Here is a 25513-nt window from a genome sequence, read left to right as displayed (position 1 = left end):
AAAAGTGGTACATTCATTATCTCATTTAATCCTAATTACAACCCTGAGGGAGTATGTACTGATATTATATCACTGTTAACATTTCACAGATGTTCCAGGTCACACCTGGTAAGGGGTGGCTCTCAATCTATTTCTGATGTCAGAGGCTGTACCATTATCCGCTGCATGATGCTTCTGCCATGGAACTAATGAGGATCTCGTTATTTACTCTTCTTCCTAATATATAGTTTCTTCTGTTTTTATAGTTATCAGCTTGAGTTCTGCTTTTCGATGGATCATTTAAAGACTTAAATGTAAATTGCATAAGTATTCTTAATCTTGGCCCCTGTCCATTTGGCCTATGTTCTTATTTACATTTTTAAATAGTCTGTTACTAATGTATATTGGATGTATTTCATGCTAAAATAATCATTTTCTCTGTTTGCATTATTCATGGAGAAAACATTAAGTCACAGGTGAATAAAGCAATATTAAATATTATTCATTAGGGATCCAAAACCAAGAAGCATATGTTTCAGATTTTAGACTATGAGCAATGCCGATCTAAAAAGCTACATTCACGAAAAGTACCAGAATACAGTAGGCATAAGATGGACTTTCTTCCATTGTATTTATTAGAAATTTTATTTGGACAAAAGTAAATAAAAGTTAATAGGCACATGTATTATTCATCTTAGAATTTAAAAAAAGTTAAAAAAAAATAAACTCTGGTTTTTGGCCTCTATGGGCCATGAGGGATTCATAAGTATATTGTGCACCTATTTATGGTGATCTTACTGGGATCATACACTGAGTAACAATTTGGTTGGTTATTAAGAGGTCAAATCATTCAAAAGGGCTGAAACTGCAATTGGGATAGGCCACCACTAGGTGGATTTAGGTCTCAGGTGGGGATGTGTGTGTATATTTTAATTCTTTTAAATCTGAGATCCTGTTAAGTGACAATAAGTATCTTTTTTTTTTTTAACAAAACCTCAGCTCTTTTACAACAGCTGAATGTGAACATGGATACCTAATACGGGGAGCAAGGAAAATTAAATATAAGCTATACTATTTCTTTTTCTCATTTTGTGTATGGATTAATTATTATTGACAACTAATCTAAGGCTGATCCTTTTTCTGGACCAGATTTGCTCAGTTTGAATGCTCTCTCGGAGACACAGCTTATCTAGGCTGATGAATATTTACTTGGCAAAACAATGAAGAATTAACAGCACCTACCAGCACACCACCCACATCCTCCTTTCTCTGGCCACCTGTAGTTTTCCTTACTCCCTCGGCTTTTTTTCAGTGCAAGCAAGATATCTTCTGGAATAACCTACATTTTGAATTTATTTCTTCCTGGAGTCCTTAATTCAGTAGCACTTTCCTGTAAATTAGAAGTTACTTGAGGCTTGATTAGATTCAGGTTAAACAATTTTGACAAGAATACGAATAAGTGACATGTACTTCACATTGCATTGCATCAGAATATAAACACAGGTTGTTCCACTCTTTGTGATGCTAAATCTGAGTAACTGATTAAGCTGGTGACCACCAGATCAACAGGGTTAATTTGTCCTTTCTTTTTATAGATCCAATCGAATATTCTGCTCCCTAAAACTTTTCATCTGTTTGGTTTTAGCACCCATTAATGATTCTTGCCCAATTATTATTATATTGGAGTTGCAAATGGTGATTTTACTTCTACTATTTCTAGCATTAATATCGATAGGCAGTATTCTATTTCTTAAAAAATTCTCTGTTATTGAACTCCCCTTCTCCCTCTTCTACATTCTCTCTCTTTTTCTGGAAATTATTTTCAGTTTATAGAGAACCATTCCTTACCTTTTTACAGATTTCTACCTTAATTTCTATCTCCAAAATCAGGATAATATTTATTTTGTAGGAAATTAGTACAATGATCTAATAAAACAGAAAGTCTCTATCCCATTTTCTTTCCCAGTGATTTAAAACTCTACATGGATAAATCCTCCAACTCATACCTTCTTAGTGCCTTGATTCTTCACTCCCAATACCCTTTTCTTCCACTACCTCAGCTATCCACCCCCATGGCCATATTCTGTATCAGAAACTTTCTCACTGTAAAACCTTTATTTCAAGTCTCAGACTCTCCAACAACCACCTCCTGCATTTCCAAGTCATTTGCTCGGGTAGCGCTATTGTTCTAAAATTTTTGAAATTGTTCCAACCTCAAATCCATTGACAACGCCTGCCTCAGAACTTTCTCCCCTTCCAACTGTCCCCACTCTGCATAACATCTCTCCTTGTCCAATCTAGCTCCCATCCTTTAATCACTTCCTTGAATATACTCTCAACTCCTTTGTACTTCTCTTCTAATGCCTTGTGGGGCAAAACTCAAACCATTCCTTTACTTCACATATGCACCTGAGCAGCTATATGTTATTTGGGAAAATCACAAAACAGCTGAATGCTTTCTCTTGCATGAATGTCAAAGCTCATATTCGGTACTCAAAATGTCAAGCAATCCTCAGTTTCTTTAGCAGATTAGCTTTTCTCCTTTTAAGTTAATAATTTTATACCTCCTCCTTTTCCTCAAACTTCCCACCATCCCTCATCTACACTTCGGCTTGAAGGCCTTGCCTTATAATTCACTGAGAAAATGGAAGCAACCAGACATGAGTCCCCTCACATTTCCCCACCAAATCTACACCTCTCTCTATAGCTACATCCATCTCCTCCTATCTCTACTGTTAAAGTGGAGAAGGTGTCCTCCAGCTGTCCTTAGGATTTCATTTTTTCTATTATCCCTTCTCTCTTCTGCTTCATCAAACTCTTTCCCTACTGATTCATCTTCATCTTTCCCTACTGATTTCATCAGCACAAAGACATACTAATTGCATCTCCCACTTTAAAAACAACACTCCCTTGACCCTACATTTCTAACCACCACATCATTTCTCTGAACTCCACTGTGGTGGCTTAAAATATGTCCACAGGGGCTTCCCTGGTGGCGCAGTGGTTGAGAGTCCGCCTGCCGATGCAGGGGACGCGGGTTCGTGCCCCGGTCCGGGAAGATCCCACATGCCGCGGAGCGGCTGGGCCCGTGAGCCATGGCCGCTGAGCCTGCGCATCCAGAGCCTGTGCTCCGCAACGGGAGAGGCCACAACAGTGAGAGGCCCGCGTACCGAAAAAAAAAAATATATATATATATATATTTATCGACAAGTTTGACATTCCTCCCCAAAAGAGGAGCCTAATACACTGCTCCTTAAGAGTAGGTTGGATTTAGTGGCTGACTTCTAATAAACAGAATAAGGCAGAAGTGACATGTGACTCAGTCATAAAAGGCAGAGGTTTCCTCCTTGCTCCCTCACTCAGGTCACTCACTCACTGGGGAAAGCCAGCTGCCTTATTGTGAGGACATTTCTCAGGCAGCCCTGTGGCAAGGTCCACGTGGCAAGGAACTAAATCCTGCCAACAGCCATGCAAGTGAGTCATGTTGGAAATGCCTTCAGATGACTGCAACCTCACGAGTGACCATGAGCCAGAAGCACTTCACTAAGCTGCTTCCAGTTTCTGACCTACAACAAGCTGAGATAATGTATTTTAAGCTACCTTGTTTGGGGATAGTTTAGTGCATCATAACACATAATTAATACAGCCATGATAAGTAAATTATTCGAGATACACACTGTCTCCTCTTACTCATTACCCATTCACTTCTCAACCAACTACAGTCTGGCTTCTGTTCTTGCCACACAGAAACTGCTCTCATCAAGATCATCAGAGATCTTTGTGTTGCCAAATCCAATTACATCTCTCTCCGCTCTCATCTCACTTGAGTTCTTAGCAGCATTTGGCATGTTTTCCTCTTCCTTCCTTCTTGAAACACGCTTCTGCCTTGGCTTTTGCAATACTATTCTCCTCTTTCTTCCCTCATTATCCCTTTTTTGACTCCTTTGCTGTTTCCTGTACCTCATCCAAATAGAAATGTAATGGTTCTTGAGGGCCAAAATTGGGTGCTTTCCTCTTTCCCTTTCATTCCAATGGGTTTACATACCGTCTGTATGTAAAGTAATTTGGATTACTACAAAATGAAGTGTATCTTTCAAATATTTTTATATAAATACAGGCAGATACAAATACATATTCTTGTTTTTCCCCTTTACTTCACAAAAGGTAGCAGACTATACACCGTTCTGCACATTTCTTTTTTTCAAATGTTCTAAAATCCATATTCTCTTTTTTCTGAAACAGCTTTATTGAGATATAACCACATTCTCTTTTGTGATTTGTTGCTCTCTCCCTCTATCACTCCTGGTCAAGATTCGCTAATATGAATGATCTTTTTAAATTAAAAATTGTATGATAATAAACACGATGAAAATACATGGTTTAAAATGTTCAGACATCATAAGCCTTACAAAACAAAAGCAAAGTCTCCTTCCATGATCACTGACCTCCCCAATCTCCATGACCCCAATCTCATGTATCGACTCTTCAGTTTGTGTCATAGACTGTTTCTATGCATATCATACACATGCAAAACATAAAATTCCTCTAATTTTTCCACCATAGGATGATATGTATGTACATTCTGCATCCCCCTGAATGGTACTTTGATTATCCATGATGTTGGATTAACTAGATTTATGTACTGCACTTATTGTTTAGACATACATGCTTCCATTCGGTCCTATTAGCTCTTTGAGGAGCCCCACTGCATACGTAAGAAAGGCCCAGAGGGAATAGGTGATTTCTAAAGACTAAAGAGTCACTTCCACACAGAACTGGGACTTGACCTCAGGACTTTTGAATTCATTTGTCCTGCTCTTTCAATGACAGTAAGTCCCTTTTTATGACACTGATGTACTCAGTGGTCTCTGCACCAAGCCAATTTGGCCTCTGGACAGGGTTTGAGTGACCATTACACTCAAAGATTAGCCTTCAAAGATTAGATATGGATGAGGGGCTACGGGTCCCTTTCCCCACAATCTCACTGCCAGGCAGTATATTTCAATAAACACAAAGCTCAAACTCAAATCTGTCACACACAAATGTTCATTACCAAGGAGGCATGAAAATCATCCTGTGATCCATTGTTCTGTAAAGTCAGTGAAGTCCCAGCTCTGTCCTGTGTATTTTAATAAGCACATGACAGAAAGTTTCAGTCTGAGACTAAGTTCTGAAGGGAGGATTCAGCTCACTTCCGATCAGAAAGCAGAATCTTCCTTGGTCAATAGTGTGGACACAGCATACAAGTGTTCCAGAGCTGGTGCTATGGTCTGAACATTTTGTCCCACCCCAGATTCATATGTTGAAATCCTAACCTCCAAGGTGATGGTATTAGGAGGTGGGACCTTCGGAGGTGATTAGCTTATGAGGGTGGAGCGCTCATGAGCGGCACTAGTGCCTTTTTAAAAAAAAAATTTATTTATTTATTATTTTTGGCTGTGTTGGGTCTTCGTTTCTGTGTGAGGGCTTTCTCTAGTTGCGGCGAGCGGGGGCCACTCTTCATCACGGTGTGCGGGCCTCTCACTATCGCAGCCTCTCCCGTTGCGGAGCACAGGCTCCAGACGTGCAGGCTCAGTAGCTGTGGCTCACGGGCCTAGTTGCTCCGTGGCATGTGGGATCCTCCCAGACAAGGGTTCGAACCCGTGTCCCCTGCATTGACAGGCAGATTCTCAACCACTGCGCCACCAGGGAAGCCCACTAGTGCCCTTTTAAGAGACCCTACAGAACTCCCTTGTTTCTTCCGCTATGTTAAGACACAGCAAAAAGACAGCAGTCTAGGAAGCAGTTTCTCACTTGACACTGAATCTGCCGGCAACTTGATCTTGGACTGCCCAGCCTCCAGAATGTGAGAAATAAATGTTTCTTGTTTCTAAACCACTCAGTTTATAGGTTTTTTGTTATAGCAGCCTGAATGGACTAAGACAGCCAAGAACCCACTTCACTGGTTTGAGTATGCTGGCTTCCTTGTTCTTGTTCTTACTCTAGGCAGAGCTGGAGCTGCTTAGATTGATACAATATGTCTTGCTAATCCACATATTTTGGACAAAACTAGCTTTACCTTGAATAATTATCTCTAATATCTCTTGAGCTAATGAGTGAACTCTCCAGGTGCAGATTTTGATGGTGACACATGATATGGTGATCTCCAAAGTTTGGACTTCTTTAATGCTAACTAACCAGGCTAGGGGTTTGAATCACTGATTATGGTATTCAGATGATAACTATCCACGTTTAAGGTTTAAAGTCAATACACACACACACACACACACACACACACACACACACACACACACACACTCCTCTGCCTAACGTGAAGAAATTTAAAACAAATTATAGATGACACAGCACCTGCAATCAATTGCCCAAGAATATATCTCTTTTCTTACCCTCTTCTTCATGCTATGCTGGGAGCAAGCAAACACAGCGAAATAGGAACAAGTACCCTAGGGTCAGTAGGTCTCAATCCAAATGGAATTTCTGACACTTCTTAGTTATGTAACCTTACGTAAGTTATCACGTAACCTCTCTAAGCCTCACTTTCCTTATCTGTAAAATGAGGATAATAAGAAGTAATATGATAAAGCATGCAAAATGCTTAGTACATAGGAACAATTACTACTATTTCATCATCCTTTCTTTTTATTCTCCCAAGTCCATATCTTGCATCCACCCATCTAATCAATTTTTAGAGGCTAACTATTAAGTGCAAAGTCCTGTGGCTGGCAGTGGAAGACCCAGTGATCAATGCGATGGGGGTCTCTCCCTACAATTAACCTACACTCTCAGGTGGAGGAGGTTCAGATTTAAATGATGGTTAATGCTTATTGGCTTCTTACAATGTACCAAGCACAGTGGTGAGCACTTTGCTCTCATCATAACATTTGATTTTAAGCCACGTATAAGGCAGACATTCTTTTACAAAATACGAATCTGCAGGGCAGGAAAGTTGAGCACCTTATCCAAGCTGGATATAACCCAGGTAGCCTGAGCCTTAAACTCTGGACGCACGCCTGCACCACGCCTCCTGGCCCCTCAGCTTTGGGAGCACTCCTCTCTTCTTCATATCTCTCCTCCTATGTCCTCATGAAAACAGCATTCAATTCCTCCTCTGCTTGAACTCTTTTAAAATTAATCTTAGAAATAACGATCTTACCAATACAACTCCAGATGTTACAGTGTTCCTCTAGTAGCCCTTCTTCCACAGCACAATTAAGGAAGGGCACAGGGTCTGGAGCCAGACTGCCTGACTCTGCCACTCTCCAGCTGTGTGACCTAGGGCAAATTACACAGCTACCCTGTGCCTTGGTTTTCTCACCTATAAAATTGGGATGTTACCTACCTCAGAGAAGTACCGAGAATCAAAAGTAGGCAAAGTTCTAAGCACAATCCAAGGCACATAGTGGGTGCTGCATAAATGGAAGGCTTTATTATCCTACAGTAATTATGTATTCAGACTATATTCATGTACCCCACAGGTCAGAAACCTCCTTTTCTTTCCTTAATATCTCCAGTTCTGTATTCTCTCAAACACGTTTACTCAGTTAAACTCAACAGATCTAGTACTATTTCTTTCTGTTGGTAAATAAGAACAGATCATGCTTGAAGATGCTACTTTGCTCTACCCAAACTCAAGTCTTCCTCACCTTCCGCCCCTCTCCCTCCAACCTGGTCGTCATCCTTCCGTTTATCACTGCTCCCTGTGTCGAGGGATCAATTCGCCGTCTCATATTACTCCTTGCCTTCCACAAACGCAAAGTTTCGAGCTCTGAACTCTAGCTCCCCGCGCTCCCCCGCCCCTCCAGTTTCCACTTCAGGCCACACGAGATGAGGTAGAACTCCGCAGCTTTGGGCAGCAAATCGCCTCCTCTATCGTCCCAGCAACCGGTGGGATCTTGCCGAAGCTGCCAAGAGAACACCAGACCTTAACCCAGGGCTACGGCTCCCGTCTCTGTATTTTGAGCCTTGAAGAATAAAAGAATCCCGCGAGTAAATGTTTCCTTGAACCTCGAGCATAAAGGTAGCTTTGATTCACGCGGATAAAGATGGCCTTGAACCTTTAGGGGCGGCGCGGCGGGGCGGGGCGGGGCGGGGCGGGACAACATGACCTTAGCCCAACGCCCGGGCAGCGCACCAGCCCGGGAGGAAACGACGGGCGGGGTGGGCACCACCAGGGGCGGGGCAGGCGCCAGCCCGCAGCGCCTCCCCAGCGCCTGCGCTCGCGTGTCGCGCCCCAAGACCATGGGGAAGCTGGTGGCGCTTACCCTGCTGGGCGCCGGCCTGGCCCTAATCGGGGAGAGGTTAATGACGCTTAGGTGAGTTAGCATCTTGATGGGAACATCCTCGGCTCCTATTCTCTTCTTCCAAGTTAGGTTAAGGGCTGCCCGGTGCCGCCTTCCTATAGCGGTAAGAATGAGCAGTTTGGGACCCCATTCCTCAATCCCACCTAGCAAACTGTCCCTTGAGAAGCGCACATTGCCTTTCCTAAGATGGTGGGGCAGAAATACCGCCCCGCACCCGCCCCTTTCCCAGGTCGCCCTTAGCATTCAGCTCCTGAACAAACTAACTCTTTTGGAAGCGCTGAACTTGGGGTAGGGAGCCAGGCTATAAGCTGGATGTTTTTTGGCCGACTCAGAGGTTGCCCAAGGCAAGTTCCACACTGAGGAGTACTGGGTTACCAACTCATCCCAGATTAAAAGAGCTAGGCGGACAGCAGGGAAATGAGCCAAAACCTGCAGGGGGAACCTGGCATTTTGTAGGTATCTGACCTTTTGAGGTGGAAGATCTCCTGGTGATAGCCATCCCAGAAATATCTCAGGAAAAGTTAATACTGGGCTGGTAAGAAGAAACGTTAGGTGATGATGTGCATTTCTGAGTGAATCTATTAGCCTCTACTTGCCTTCAATTGTCTTTGGGTTGTTTTTATTTATTTCTCTAAGTAGAAACTGGTCGTCTCCTCAGAGGTTCACGTCTAGAATCTACTGAGGAGCCTAATGCCTTTTTTTTTTCCTCTTAATTTACTTATTTATTTATTTATTTTTGGCTGTGTTGGGTCTTCGCGCTGCTGCGCGGGCTTTGTCTAGTTGCGGAGAGCGGGGACTACTGTTTGTTGCTGTGTGCAGGCTTCTCCTTGCGGTGGCTTCTCTTGTTGCAGAGCAACGGGCTCTAGGCACGCCAGCTTCAGTAGTTATGGCACGCAGCCTCAGTAGTTGTGGCTCACGGGCTCTAGAGCGCAGGCTCAGTAGTTGTGGTGCAGGGGCTTAGTTGCTCTGCGGCGTGTGGGACCTTCCCTGACCAGGGCTTGAACCCATGTGCCCTGCATTGGCAGGCGGATTCTTAACCACTGCGCCACCAGGGAATTCCCGAGCCTAATGCCTTTTGATAATACTTCCTAGTTCAGCTTGAAAGAGTTTATTGTTACATTTGCTCCCAATGCACCCAAGTGAGAGAATCATAAAAAAATAATAATAATTATAAAGCTGATCTAAGGAGTATTTTTCTTAAAGTGACAGTAGGATAAGTCTACGTGTAGAGTCTTCCTGAATACAACTTAATAAAAATGTAAAATTATTCCTGGTATTTAGAAGAATGTTTCACTGTGGAAACAAAAACACTATTCAGAAATAGTTTGGCCAATTGTTTAAATTGTGGTCAGTTTAATGAATTTAAATACTTGCAAAGTAAATTAGCGTAAAAATTTAAAAATAATAAAGTTAAAGCAAAAGTTACAGGGTTTAGCTATTAAAATACCCTGTTGAATTTGGGAAAGCAGTAGGGGGCACAGGGATCAAAAGGCAAAACTATAGGGGGTTAAGGGAACCAAAGTGCAGATTTATAATAGGCAATACTTTAGCGCATTAAATAATATTATTTTGTGCATTTAAATTAATATTTATTTACTATTAAATAAGTAATATAGGCACATTACCCAGATAATGTCCACATTATATAAATAAATAAAAGGAGATGTTTACTTATTTGTGATATCATCCATAAATGATGAGAAAGAGAGTTAATGAATATGAAGGTGATTAAAGACCATGTTTAGACATTGATTTTGGATGTTGTGCATTGACCTCCAGTGTTTTTATCTTCTGCAGAGAAAGAACTAATGCATATCGAGAAGTGGAGCCAGTAGAGCCCCAGAACTGCCACCTTATTGAGGGACTTGGTATGTATGTGACAGTACAATTTCTTGGTACCATCCACCTGACAGAGGCTGCCAGCTAATTTAATTTGCTGCTACTACTTAAACCCTCCTACTGAGCCTTCAGCCTCATCAGCTTTACCCAAGCTACCTCATCCCACATCTCCAAGACGTCTCCTAAATGTCAAAATCTGTGGCTTTTTCTCAGTCCTCTTTCTTACTGACATCTCTCAATCATTTGAAAAATGTTATTGATTACTCTTTGGTTGGTCCCTCGCTGAACTGTGCTCCTGTCCCTTCTGTGAAATTTCACTTCCTTCTCTGTCTTCTTCTGTTGCTTATCTTACTTCTTTTTTTTCTTCTCCCCTCTCCTTGATGATATTCCTAACTTCAAGTGTCACTTCCTTCAAAATTTATCTGCAAGTACTAAGAGGAATATGACTTAGCCCTTATTCTCAAGAACTTCACAACCGACTGAGTTGTTTTTTTTTTTTAATTAATTGAAAATCCATAGCTGGATCCCTAATCACTCAAACTGCAGGCCTTCTTTTCCCGTCTGAAATCTACTTTACCTTTCTGTCATTTCCTCCCTCATACCCCCACCTATAACCAGCTCTTCTTCTAGACTTCTCCTAAGCATGGTACCCGCATTGTCAAAGAGACTCAGTTCAAAATTTAGCAACGATTTGTTGTCCCCTCATCGCTCACTGTTTCACGTGAGATATGTTGGCCTCTCCTGGGCCACCACACAGAGCTGATCTCATTTACTCCTTACTGCCTCAACTGCTTATTCTGGCTCCAAGTCTTTCACTCTCCCTGACAATACTACTAGAAAAACAAAATTCTAGCTAGATTCTGTTCACCGTTCTGGCAATGTGTTCTTTCATTTTCTCACCTTTGCTCATGAAATTACCCCCAATGATTTCTTCATCTCTGCTGGCTGAAATCAGCTGGAAACTCCTCTCGTACCTCTGAACTCTCACAGCACTCTGAAACTCTGATTCACTGTGACACCTACCACATGCTTTATTTTAGAGCCAGCAGTGTTCTTTCTTTCTCTCACAATCAGACTGTAAACCTCCTAGGGTCAGGGACTGTGATTTATTTCAGTATGTGACAGGATGAAAGCATAGTTTATTGTGACATAAGAGATATATATATATTATATATTATATAGCTCTCCAAGATATGTTACTAATATATATATATATGTATATATTTTTTCTGATATACATATATTTCAGAAAAAATAAGAGCCCTTTTGATTTTAGTTTTCTGCCTTTTTTCCCTCTCAACTTCTAAAAAAAGAAGAGAAGTAGCCTGGTCCTTGTGCTCACTGGTCTTAGATGAGGTCTGTGCTGCCAGCTAGAAAGCAGAATGAACTGATGCCAAACTACTTCCTGAGTTTGGTTTTTAAAAACCTGAGCTCCTTCAAGGGATTCTGATGGAGATGGGAGAAGAATATGTGGGTTTTCTGAATAACAGGGACCTTTGCCCCATTCTGGGGGAAGATCAAGACCTAGGAAGGAATGGTTAGAAAGTATCTTTAGGGAGGCTGGATCCTTTATACCGTGTGTCACAGCCCGAGCAAAGGTTATATGCGTACACACGCAGGACGTGGAAGTGGCGAAATTGTCTAAGTTAAAGGGACCACATGGGCTTGGCAGTGAGTAATTCAGTGGTGACTAGCGTAGAATAAAGGCCAGATGGACTTTCCCAAATATTCAGCTTCGTTTTAAAATTCACCACCTATGGTATCTGCACAACCCTGGCAGAGAGACTCAGGTTGAATTTCCCTCCAGTTTAGTGGAACGTGGGCTCAGGGTCAGATTTAATTTGATTTTAAAAATAAGGAAATATAACATTTAATCATTTGTTCACTGTCTTGTGGAGTAATATTCATATTGACTACACATATATCTCTCAAAAGATAAGAGCCCTGCCAAGTAATTTAGAGGGGTAATTAGACTAGATCATTTCTAATATCTAGTCCAACTCTCAGATTGTATGATTCAAACAGACTTGAGAAGTTAAAACTAGAGCAGAAGAAAAAACTGTCATGTCACTTCTCATGTCTGTTGGCATGTGTACATTTTGTATTTGTAGAACTAAACAAGTGAGAATGATCATGGGTCATTTGTCAGTAGGACAATATTGCTATATATCTAAAAATAATAATACTGCCTTATCAAAGGCCTAGTGTCTATGAGCTTTCTGCTGAGTCCTTTGGAAACGTTTACATCATCCTCACAACCACCCTATAAGGTGAGTGCTACCATCTGTCTTTGTAGATTAGGAAACTGACACCCAGAAGAATGAAGTTACTTGCCCAGTGGTCCAGAACTAGAGGGTGACAGGCCTAGATTATGAGCCAGAGCAGTTTTCTTCTATGCCTTTGTACTCTCTGTTGTGTAACACTGCCTTTCTTATCTACTGACAGCACATTTTTATTATGAAGCTTCAGGGAAGTATGATAGCAGCAGAAAACAGAAAATCTGAGGTGCAAAAAGGTGAAATATTAATAAATAGAGCTGACCGAGACAAGGCAGGCTAGATATTGAAATAAAGCTCACTAATAAGATAATACTCGCAAGACCCAACTATTCCAGAGTGAAAAGCTTTATGAAACAATGGAAAACACTCAAGGATTGAAGGCAGGGTGTGGTAGGTAGGCAGTAACAGAGCTGGGGAAAAATTCTGATTTGTGTTTTCTTCAAGACCTAGAGTTTTGTGGTTAATTTTATTGGCGAACAAACTCTTCCTTTTTTTGTTTTCCTTCCCCAGTATTCTTTCTGGGAAGAAAGGTTGAAAGGTGAAATAATTTTAACCTCCAAAAACCATACCTCAAAGATCTTTTTGTGTTAACTTCATCCTTTTTCCAAGGCTTTGAGGCTCAAGGATTGTCTTAACTAGGGAGTCGTTTGGTTAATTAGAGCTGCACTTGAAATATGAATAGCTTTATCAGCTTGCCCTTGGCAGGATTATCAAGTAGACAGACAGCCATTGTATGTGGTGTCTTCCTATCTTCCCCTCCATCTCTTTTCCCTCCTGTAGCTTCCAGCTTCTCCAAGATATGTTTCTACTCCACGGTAGGTTCCATTTGTTTTCTTAGCTGGCTTTCAGAACCTTCTCTCCAAGATGTAAAATGAGGATAATATTACTTGATAGTAATTTGGTGTGACATTCTTTCAGGATGTCTGTAGAGAACTATTGGAGGCCAAAGAAATGAAGTTATGCCAACTAATAGGGTTGACAGATTAAAAAGCAGTAGATGCCTATTTGTAAGCCTTGTTTTAGACTTGGCAGTGGGGTTCTAAGGTTAGTTGTGCACAGGTTAACGAGTATGTGGAGGGGACTCAGGGGTGGGTTCCTGGGGACTCTTACTCCCACAGGTGCCACTGTTTCTGAGATGCATTGGGCCATCATGCAGATGCAGTGTAGGTGGGGGAGGAGGGCAAAGGAGGGTCAGGAGTAAAGTGCAGTCAGCTACTAATTCTTTTCCACATCTGAGTGCAAAGCACCAGCTTCCCTATCCTCTGGGTAGAGCAAGTAAAGACAAGCATAGTCCCTTTGGAAAATGCCCACTCCTATTGCAGGTGAATTACTGAAGTGGTTAATGCTATCATGGGAGATATGCGACATGGTGTATGGAAGATAAAAAGACCAAACCAGAGAGTATACAACTCAGGACATCTTCTACTCAGAAATTAACACACACTTGTCAATAATTTAACCTCAAGACAAGACAAAGTTCAAGAAACTAAAGCAGTGTATCTTTTTTAGTCAGCATACCAGCTTTTACTGAAAGCTTTTACAGTGAAAAGGCAGGTATTATATTGGGTGCAAGCATACCGTACTGAATAAAACCTGGTCCTTGTTTCCAGGAAGCTTACTTTCTAGTAGGACATTAACAAATGCAGGAGGTCGCAGCCCAAGTGTGGAAAATGTCATGGTGGATGCAGTCACAGGTGACTGTATTAGTACATAAAATGGATGCTGAAGCCAAGAGAGGTTGAAAAGGCCGAGAAGGTAGCATACAACTCATCTTTAAGAGCCCGTGATACTCAGCCAAGTGGAGGTGAGGGTGGTGTGGGAAAGGTGTGGGTTGCCAAGAAGCATGAAGCAGCATGTGCTCAGGCATGTAGGTGAATAAGTCTGGCACATTTTAGGAACTGCCGACAGAAGTACTGCAGCACACCTGGAATGGAGAGTGAAGAGTGGGAGCCACAAGAATTGAGACCAGAGCCTCAATTCTGTGGAGAATTTGGGATTTATACTGCCAGCCCTAGTGGACCATTGGTGGGTTTTAAGCAGGGGCATAACAAGGTCAACTTTGCAATTTAAAAAGATGACTGTCAACAGTGCAGAGAATGGTTGTAGGGGAGCAAAGCTGACCCATTTGGAAGCTATTATAGAAATCCAGGAGGGAGTTCTAGAACTTGAAAGACTTGTGATTAGTTAGATTTGGGGAGTAAGGAAAAGGAAAGCATCAAAGATAACTCCAAGGTTCCTACTTTGTGTACTTGGGGGATAGAAGTGTCCTCCACGGAAATTGAAATATAGAAAATGGAGCAGATTCAAGAGGGAAATTTCCAGGTCAGTTTGAGACATGTTGAGTATGAGAAATGAAAAGGCCAAGTAGAAATGTCTAATATACAGGTGAATACAGAGGCCTGGAAATTGGGCTTGATTTAGAGATTGGAGAATCAAGAGCATGTGAGTGGAAGCTGAAGCCATGGGCTAGAGTCAATGATGCAGGTAGGATGAGTACTCTGCCCCTAGAAACAGCCAAGGGCAGGTAGAGCCTGGGGAGTATCCACATCCAGGATGGAGGTGGGAAGGAGCTCGGGCAAAAGGAAACCAAGAAGTGATTGTTTAGAGAAAAAAAAGTGAGAGAAAAAAGTTTGTTCAAAAACTAACCCACCCATATTCAACATGATTTTTAAAATTGCTTTATTCATTTTGCTGGATTCTCCCAAAGTCTATTTTACTCCATGTAGAAAAAGCACTAAATCTTTCAGGCCATCAAAATACCATATATAGGTAAATCTTGATTAACTGGATTGCTTAGAAAATAGAAAGCTCTGATTAATGTAATTATTAGGTTACTGGTTGGGGATTAGTTTCAACCTTCCGCATAATCAATATGATTAAATCTCTGTCCTCCAATTTTCAGTGCCTATTGTTTATTATTCTGTTGATTCAAATTTGCATTTTCTTTGGCTTTGTTCCACTTTTCTTTCCCCTGTTCTCCTCTATCCTCTCTCAATTGCCTTTTGACACACTAATAACCCATTACCTTAGGTAACCATTTTCCCATGTATTCCATTTACTATAGCTGTGCAACAAACTACCCCAAAACTTAGGGACTTGAAAGGACAATAGGACTTCCCTGGTGGCACAGTGGTTAAGAATCTGCTTGCCAATGCAGGGGACATGGGTTCGATCCCTGGTCCGGGAAGATCCCACATGCTGCAGAGCAACTAAGCCTGTGCGCCACAACTACAGATCCTGCTCTCTAGAGCCAGCGTGCCACAACTACTGAGCCCACGTGCTGCAAGTACTGAAGCCCTCGTGCCTAGAGCCCGTGCTCTGCAACAAGAGAAGCCTCTGCAATGAGAAGCCCATGCACCACAACGAAGAGTAGCCCCCGCTAGCTGCAACTAGAGAAAGCCCATGCACAGCGACAAGACCCAACGCAGCCAAAATAAATAAATACCCTGCTTTTTTAAAAAATAAAAAGGCAATAGTTATTTTGCTTATGAGTTTGCAGTTTGGGCAGGGCTTAGTGGAGACAGCTCATCTCTGTTCCATTTGCGTCAGCTACGGTGACTGAAAGGCTGGGAACTGAAGTCATCTGAGACTCCTCCAGACCTCTCTCTGCACTGTGTGGTCTCTCCACAGTCTCTCTTCTGTAGCTTTAAAGTACCAGACTTCTTATTTTTAGGTTCAGGGGTCCCAAAGTACATGCCTTGAGAGAGAGAGAAAGCAGTGGCAGGTTTGGTTATGACTTTACCTTGTATGTCAGGTGGCATCACTTCCTCTTCAGTCTGTTTGTCAAAGCAGTTAGAAAGGTCCACCCAGGTTCAAGCAGAGACGATACAGATGTAGCCTCTTAATGGAAGAGTATGAACATCACATTTTAAGACGAGCATGTGGGGAGTGGTTCAAGATGGCAGAGTAGAAGGACGTGTGCGCACTCCCTCCTGCAAGAGCACTGGAATCACAACTAACTGCTGAGCAATCATCCACAGGAAGACACGGGAACTCACCAAAAAAGATACCCCACATCCAAACACAAAGGAGAAGCCGCAATGAGATGGTTGGAGGGGCGCAATCACAATAAAATCAAATCCCATAACTGATGGGTGGGTGACTCACAAACTGGAGAACACTTATACTACAGAAGTCCACCCACTGGAGTGAAGGTTCTAAGCCCCACATCAGGCTTCCCAACCTGGAGCTCCGGCAATGGGAGGAGGAATTCCCAGAGAATCAGACTTTGAAGGCTAGCAGGATTTGATTGAAGGACTTTGACAGGACTGGGGGAAACAGAGACTCCACTCTTAGAAGGCACACACAAAGCAGTGTGTGCATCAGAACCCAGGGGAAGGAACAGTGACCCCATAGGAGACTGAACCAGACTTACCTGCTAGTGTTGGAGGGTCTCCTACAGAGGTTGGGGTGGCTGTGGCTCACCACGGGGACAAGGACCCTGGCAGCAGAAGTTCTGGGAAGTACTCCTTGGTGTGAGGCCTCCCAGAGTCCACCATTAGCCCCACCAAAGAGCCTGTAGGCTCCACTGCTGGGTCACCTGAGGCCAAACAACCAACAGGGAGGGAACTCAGCCCCACCCATCAGCAGACAAGCAGGTTAAAGTTTTACTGAGCCCTGCCCACCAGAGCAACACCCAGCTCTACCCACCACCAGTCCCTCCCATCAGGAAACTTCCACAAGCCTCTTAGATAGCCTAATCCACCAGAGGGCAGACAGCAGAAGCAAGAACTACAATCCTACAACCTGTGGAACAAAAACCACATTCACAGAAAGAAAAAATGAAAAGGAGAGGACTATGTACCACATGAAGGAACAAGATAAAACCCCAGAAAAACAACTAAATGAAGTGGAGATAGGCAAATTTCCAGAAAAAGAATTCAGAATAATGATAGTGAACATTATCCAGGATCTCGGGGAAAGAATGGAGGCAAAGATCAAAAAGATACAAGAAATGTTTAACAAAGACCTAGAAGAATTAAAGAACAAACAAACAGAGATGAACAATACAATAACTGAAATGAAAAATACCCTAGAAGGAATCAATAGCAGAATAACTGAGGCAGAAGAACGGAGAAGTGACCTGGAAGACAGAATGGTGGAAATCACTGCTGCGAAACAAAGAAAAAAGAATGAAAAGAAAGGAAGACAGCCTAAGAGACCTCTGGAACAGCATTAAATGCACCAACATTCACATTATAGGGGTTCCAAAGGAGAAAGGACCCCAGAAAATATTTGAAGAGATTATAGTCCAAAACGTCCCTAACATGGGAAAGGAAATAGCCACCCAAGTCCAGGAAGTGCAGAGAGTCCCAGGCAGGATAAACCCAAGGAGAAACACACTGAGACACATAGTAATCAAACTGACAAAAATTAAAGACAAAGAAAAATTATTCAAAGCAACAAGGGAAAAATGACAAATAACATACAATGGAACTCCCATAACGTTAACAGCTGATTTCTCAGCAGAAACTTTACAAACCAGAAGGGTGTGGCATGATATATTTAAAGTGATGAAAGGGAAGAACCTGCAACCAAGATTACTCTACCTGGCAAGGATCTCATTCAGATTCAATGGAGAAATCAAAAGCTTTACAGACAAGCAAAAGTTAAGAGAATTCAGCACCACCTAAACCAGCTCTACAGCAGATGCTAAAGGAACTTCTCTAAGTGGGAAACACAAGAGAAGAAAAGGACCTACAAAAACAAACCCAAAACAATTAAGAGAATGGTAACAGGAACATACATATCAATCATTACCTTAAACAGGAATGGATTAAATGCTCCAACCAAAAGGCACAGGCTTGCTGAATGGGTAAAAAAAACAAGACCCATATATATGCTGTCTACAAGAGACCCACTTCAGACCTAGGGACACATACAGACTGAAAGTGAGGGGATGGAAAAAGATATTCCATGCACATGGAAATCAAAAGAAAGCTGGAGTAGCAATTCTCATATCAGAAAAAATAGACTTTAAAATAAAGACTGTTACAGGAGACAAAGAAGGACACTACATAATGATCAAGGGATCAATCCAAGAAGACAATATAACAATTGTAAATATTTATGCACCCAACATAGAAGCACCACAATACATAAGCCAAATGCTAACAGTTATAAAAGAGGAAATCGACAGTAACACAATAATAGTGGGGGACTTTTAACACCTCAGTTACACTAATGGACAGATCATCCAGACACAAAATTAAGGAAACACAAGCTTTAAATGACACAATAGACCAGATAGATTTAATTGATATTTATAGGACATTCCATCTGAAAACAGCAGATTACACTTTCTTCTCAAGTGCACATGGAACATTCTCCAGGATAGATCACATCTTGGGTCACAAATCAAGAGTTGGTAAATTTAAGAAAATGTAAACCATATCAAGCATCTTTTCCAACCACAATGCTTGAAAGATTAGAAATCAATTACAGGGGAAAAAAATGTAAAAAACACAAACACATGGAGGTTAAACACTACATTACTAAATAACCAAGAGATCACTGAAGAAATCAAAGAAGAAATCAAAAAATACCTACAGACAAATGACAATGAAAACACAACAATCCAAACCCTATGGGATGCAGCAAAAGCAGTTCTAAGAGGGAAGTTTATAGCAATACAATCCTACCTCAAGAAACAAGAAAAATCTCAAATAGACAATCTAACCTTACACCTAAAGGAACTAGAGAAAGAAGAACAAGCAAAACCCAAATAGTAGAAGGAAAGAAATCATACAGGTCAGAGCAGAAATAAATGAAATAGAAACAAACAAAACAATAGCAAAGATCAATAAAACTAAAAGCTGGTTCTTTGAGAAGATAAACAAAATTGATAAACCTTTAGCCAGACTCATCAAGAAAAAGAGGGAGAGGACTCAAATCAATAAAATTAGAAATGAAAAAGGAGAAGTTACAATGGACACTGCAGAAATACAAAGCATCATAAAAGACTACTACAAGCAACACTATGCCAATAAAATGAACAACCTGGAAGAAATGGACAAATTCTTAAAAAGGTATAACCTTCCAAGACTGAACCAGGAAGAAAAAGAAAATATGAACAGACCAGTCACAAGTAGTGAAATTGAAACTGTGATTAAAAATCGTCCAACAGGGCTTCCCTGGTGGCACAGTGGTTGAGAGTCCGTCTGCCGATGCAGGGGACACAGGTTCGTGCCCCGGCCTGGGAAGATCCCACATGCCACGGAGTGGCTGGGCCCGTGAGCCATGGCTGCTGAGCCTGCGTGTCCAGAGCCTGTGCTCCGCAACGGGAGAGGCCACAACAGTGAGAGGCCTGTGTACCGCAAAAAAAAAAAAAACCAAAACTTCCAACAAACAAAACTCCAGGACCAGATGTCTTCACAGGTGAATTCTGTCAAACATTTAGAGAATAGCTAATACCCATCTTTCTCAAACTCTTCCAGAAAACTGCAGAGGCAGAAACACTCCCAAACTCATTGTATGAGGCCACAATCACCCTGATACCAAAGTCAGACAAAGATACTACAAAAAAAGAAAATTACAGACCAATATCACTGATGAATATAGATGCAAAAATCCTCAACAAAATACTAGCAAACAGAATCGAACAACACATTAAAATGATCATACACCATGATTAAGTGGGATTTATCCCAGGGATGCAAGGATTCTTCAATATACTCAAATCAACCAGTGTGACACACCATATTAACAAATTAAAGAATAAAAACCATATGATCATCTCAATAGATGCAGAAAAAGCTTTTGAAAAAATTCACCACCTATTTATGATAAAAAACTCTCCAGAAAGTGCACATAGAGGGAACCTACCTTAACATAATCAAGGCCATATATGACAAACCCACAGCAAACATCATTCTCAATGGTGAAAAACTGAAAGCATTTCCTCTAAGATCAGGAACAAGACAAGAATATCCACTCTCACCACTATTATTCAACATAGTTTTGGAAGTCCTAGCCACAGCAAGCAGAGAAGAAAAAGAAATAAAAGGAATACAAATTGGAAAAGATGACACAAACAGATGGAGAGATATACCATGTTCTTGGATTGGAAGAATCAACATTGTGAAAATGACTATACTACACAAAGCAATCTACAGATTCAATGCAATCCCTATCAAATTACCAATGGCATTTTTTACAGAACTAGAACAAAAAATCTTAAAATTTGTATGAAGAAACAAAAGACCCCTAATAGCCAAAGCAATCTTGAGGGAAAAGAATGGAGCTGGAGGAATCAGACTCCCTGACTTCAGACTATACTACAAAGCTAAAGTAATCAAGACAATATGGTACTGGCACAAAAATAGAAATATAGATCAATGGAACAGGATAGAAGCCCAGAGATAAACCCACACACCTATGGTCAACTAATCTATGACAGGTTATACAATGGAGAAAAGACAGTCTCTTCAATAAGCAGTGCTGGGAAAACTGGTCAGCTACATGTAAAAGAATGAAATTAGAACACTCCCTAACACCATACACAAAAATAAACTCAAAATGGATTAAAGACCTAAATATAAGACCAGACACTATAAAACTCTTAGAGGAAAACATAGGAAGAACACTCTTTGACATAAATCACAGCAAGATCTTTTTCGACCCACTTCCTATAGTAATGGAAATAAAAACAAAAACAAACAAATGGGACCTAATGAAACAAAAGCTTTTGCAGAGCAAAGGAAACTATAAACAAGATGGAAAAACAACCCTCAGAATGGGAGAAAATATTTGCAAACGAATCAATGGACAAAGGATTACTCTCCAAAATATATAAACAGCTCATGCAACTCAATATTAAAAAAACAAGCAACCCGATCTAAAAATGGGCAGAAGACCTAAATAGACATTTCACCAAAAAAGACATACAGATGGCCAAGAGGCACATGAAAAGCTGCTCAACATCACTAATTATTAGAGAAATGCAAATCAAAACTACAATGAGGTATCACCTCACACTGGTTAGAATGGGCATCATCAGAAAATCTACAAACAACAAATGCTGAAGAGGGTATGGAGAAAAGGGAACCCTCTTGCACTATTGGTGAGAATGTAAATTGATACAGCCACTATGGAGAACAGTATGGAGCTTCCTTAAAAAACTAAAAATAGAATTACCTTATGACCCAGCAATCCCACTATTGGGCATATACCCAGAGAAAACCATAATTCAAAAAGACACATGCACCCCAATGTTCATTGCAGCACTGTTTACAGTAGCCAGGTCATGGAAGCAACCTAAATGCCCATCGACAGCCGAATGGATAAAGAAGATATGGTACATACGTACAAAGGAATATTACTCAGCCATAAAAAGGAATGAAACTGGGTCACTTGTAGAGACGTGGATGGACCTAGAGACTGTCATACAGAGTGAAGTAAGTCATATATCGTATATTAATGTGTATGTGTGGAATCTAGAAAAATGGTACAGATGAACAGGTTTGCAAGGCAGAAATAGAGACAAAGATGTAGAGAACAAACATTTGGACACCAAGGGGGTAAAGTGGGGTGGGGGGTGGTGGTGGTGGGATGAATTGGGAGGTTGGGATTGACATATATACACTAAGATGTATAAAATAGATATCTAATAAGAACCTGCTGTATAAAAATAAATAAAATAAAATTCAAATTAAAAAAAAAAAGAAGAGCATGTGGCTTTGATACATCCTGTTTCTACCATATTTGTAAATTACAGTTTACCACACTCAATAACCATTGCCTTCATTTCACCCTCAATGCTGCCTGCTTGGGTTCACATTATATGTGGGTCTATCTCTCTACTAGAAGCTACGAGAGCCCCTTTTTCATCCTGTTCTTAGTCATATCTTACTTATCATATGCCTCTTTCCATAGAAAAATGCACATGACCAGCTCTCAGTGAGAAAAAGATCTGACTAAAATCTTTCAAATTCAATTATTTCCAATAGTTCATCCTAAGATCTATTGGTTTTATAACAGAGAACAGTTACTCAGTAATTTCCCAATATGATAGGAGAAGGATAGATTTTTTCAGGCCTCAGCAAGTTGGAGAGGAGAAATACTTGGCAGAAAGGCCTTTAAGAGAGCTTCGCAGTGAGGACTTTCCAAATGTTATCACTTGGTCTGTAGATAAGTATTCTGTGGGGAATAAAGCTGAATCTCTTAGGACATACCCTGAGAGTTTTTATTTAAAGAATAAATCTAGGATATTAATTTATTTTATAGTTATTTGCTTTTTTTCTCCTGAAAATGGACTTCTAAAAAAAAAAAAGAATTTAGTATTTCAAGAGTCTGGCTCAGGTTTTAGTGGAGTGTATCATGCCTGTGGCAGTCCTGAAAGTTAATAGTTTCCCAAGTAAATAGTTTAAAAAGTTAAGGTAGTTTCCAGAAGAAGTTCAAAGTCTTGACTATGTGCATGATTTACTTTTTAAGGCTTTGTACATGCATCTTTCTGATCCTCTGCTTCTTTTGCAGAAAATGGCTCTGAAGATATTGACATACTTCCTAGGGGGCTGGCTTTTATCTCCAGTGTGAGTATTTTCCATGCCCCTCAGATGCTCGTGTCAATAGCTGCATGGACAGTACATTAATGTTGCCGACTACAGCTGCCAGATGGATCCCTACACATTCATCCCGCCCATGGGTAAACTAGTCAACTAAAAAAGCCAAAATGGGATTCCAGTAGGCTAATTAAGATACCACGAAAAAGAAAAAAAAAAAAAAAAAAAGATACCACGGAAATGCCAGGCTTGCCTAACCCTTGGAGGGCAGCTCCTTGTGGGCAGTTATATACCCAGTAGTGTCTCAATAAATGTATATTGAATTCCATTAGATTCCTAGATGAGGCACCAGATCTGCTCAGCTGTTGTTCATCCTCATCATCACCCTATTTGCTGGGCCTCAGCTTCTGGAAGTCATCTTCTCACTAATTAGTATTCCTCTCATCATGCCTTCCTATGTTTGGAGCTCAGTAAATGTTTGTGGATTGAATGTTAACCATGTTACTCAATTCAAAACCCTGAGCACTTTTCATCTTGGATACCTTGCCTTTCAAAGAGAAGCTCTTTCAAAGAAGAGTAGGGAAAAACCTGCATTTTATTCTCAATACCACCTTCACAGGTTTGGGATGATGAGAAAGCTATGTGAAGGACTGAATTTCAATAAATTAAAATGTATATGTTGTGAAGATGTTGAAAATTATCATGTACTTATTAAATCAGTTGCATTTGGAACGGGACCTAGGATTTTGAAAAAAGTAGGTTGACTACATTTCCAATGTGAATTCTGATTGCTGGAATTGCATGCTCTAATATTCCATTTTGGCCAATAAAATATTACCAAATAACATAAATTTTTAAAATCTATATGTTTTTGGCCAGAAACAGGGCACATAAAATATTCCTTAATAGCCCCAATTTCTAAATTCTTAAGTATAGTCAGGGTCTCATTTGGATTTTAAATCGCTGCTGCTGGTGGTACATGTGAGGGTGGAAGGGTGGGTGGGAGGGAATTTATTTCTTTAGTTTTCCTCCAAAACCAAAAATAAAACAAAGCTGTCTAGAAAAGCTTTTTCTTTGTTGACTTAAATTACCTATTGTCAATTTAGATTTTCAATGTTATGCCAAATAGACCTTTAAAAATAGTTACTTTACAGCTAGATTTCTTTGCTATTAGGAAATAATATTTGTAGTTCCTACTGTATGTTTCTTTTCTATTTTCACTAGAACTAAGTGTACTAAATTCTTGCTATTCAGAAAGTAGAGATTTTCATCACAAATAATTCCATGAGAAATGTTAGCTCTTTTTGCAAAATAACAAACAACTCATTCTTATAGGATAAGGATAATGTTCTTTGCTTATTTTTAATCTTTCTGTACTGCAGTAAATTCAAGTCCTTGTTCTTGGTTACCTCCTACTGCCCTTTCTTGCCATCCTAGAGCATGTTTGGAAGATGCTGATTTAGAGAGTAATTCTGTGCGATAGATATCTTTAGTGTATTTAGAGGTGCCAAGCAGGCTGTTGCTTCCTTACCTTGGGACTTGGCATGCTCTTTGCCTGCAAGATTACTCCCTTCTTCAATGTTATTGGCTAACTCCTAGTTCTCTGTGAGGGCTCATCGTGGTGGCACTTTAATTCCTCAGGAAAATCCCTAACACTCTCTTTCTGGGCAAGGTGACTCTTTGATGGTCCTACAGGTTCCTTGTGGTTAGGGTCTTAGATGCCACACCATATCTGATACACTTGCTCGGTGCTGCCTCCCAGGATTTCAATCCTTTTGAGACCAGGACTTTGGAATGTACATTGCCACACTAGCACCTAACATACTACCTGGCATACACAGGTGCTTGACTACTTACTGAATGTATGTACTGATGAATGAGGGCAGTGGAGGAGTTCCATGCCTGTCCACATGTACCTGTAGTCTGTTGGTGGAAATAAGATGCCTGCACATCCAGGTGATTTTCAGTGGTGAATGGTATCAAAAGAATTGCTTGCAATCACTTGCCACAGATTCTTAAACAGAATTTCTGCCTTAAACAGAAAACCAGGCAAGTGTGAAGCCATTTCTTAGAAGAGTTTCATTCATCATGACGCTTAATGTAGGCCACGTTTGTTTGCCATGCTCTACACTTATTCCCCAATCAAATCATTTCCATTTCCAGAGCACCCAGTCGTTCTACTGGCTGTCAGTGCCTTCACATTCCCCCAAGCTCCCACGGTACTTGCTATGGTGTTCCACCTTGAGCTGCCTTCCTGAGCAATATTCTCTACTGTCAAACCTTTCTTTATGGTGTGACAGAAAGAGGCTGTACAACTAATGATCTGAGTGATTTAGGCAATTCACTTCTCTGGGCTTAATTTTCCTTAGGTGAAAAAGGGAAGGATTAGATGTCTCTGACTTTTTTCCCCCAATGTTACTGGACTTAGTGACAAATTGACTATGGAGGGAAGGGGAGACTTGGAGACTCAATTTTCTGGCCTGATGTTGGGGAGAGCAGTGATTCCCTTAACAGAGAAGAAGAGATACAAATGAGATCAAGGATTCTAGGAGAGATGATTCTGGTTTTGACCATTTGATTTTGAGCTGCCTTTAGGAAGAAGTTGGGATGTAAGCTA

At 40.8% G+C, this 25513-nt stretch overlaps 1 protein-coding gene across 1 annotated transcript in view; it reads left to right on the top strand.

The window, feature by feature from the left end:
* Positions 1-8148: 8148 nt before the first annotated feature.
* PON3 (paraoxonase 3) overlaps positions 8149-25513 on the top strand; it is a 36699-nt gene continuing 19334 nt past the window's right edge. Inside the window, exons 1-3 of the mRNA XM_022586420.3 lie at positions 8149-8291; positions 10077-10147; positions 22871-22926. Of these exons, the coding sequence (XP_022442128.1) occupies positions 8218-8291; positions 10077-10147; positions 22871-22926 (201 nt within the window). The 5' untranslated portion in view covers positions 8149-8217. The remainder of the gene's footprint in view (positions 8292-10076; positions 10148-22870; positions 22927-25513) is intronic.

This window comes from Delphinapterus leucas, chromosome 9, assembly GCF_059928025.1.
Source record: "Delphinapterus leucas isolate spDelLeu-1000000601 "Yukka" chromosome 9, BTC_Dleu_Yukka2, whole genome shotgun sequence".
Classification (NCBI taxonomy): domain Eukaryota; kingdom Metazoa; phylum Chordata; class Mammalia; order Artiodactyla; family Monodontidae; genus Delphinapterus; species Delphinapterus leucas.
Note: the sequence above shows the minus strand (reverse complement) of the source record. Positions and strands in the feature narration are given on the sequence as shown.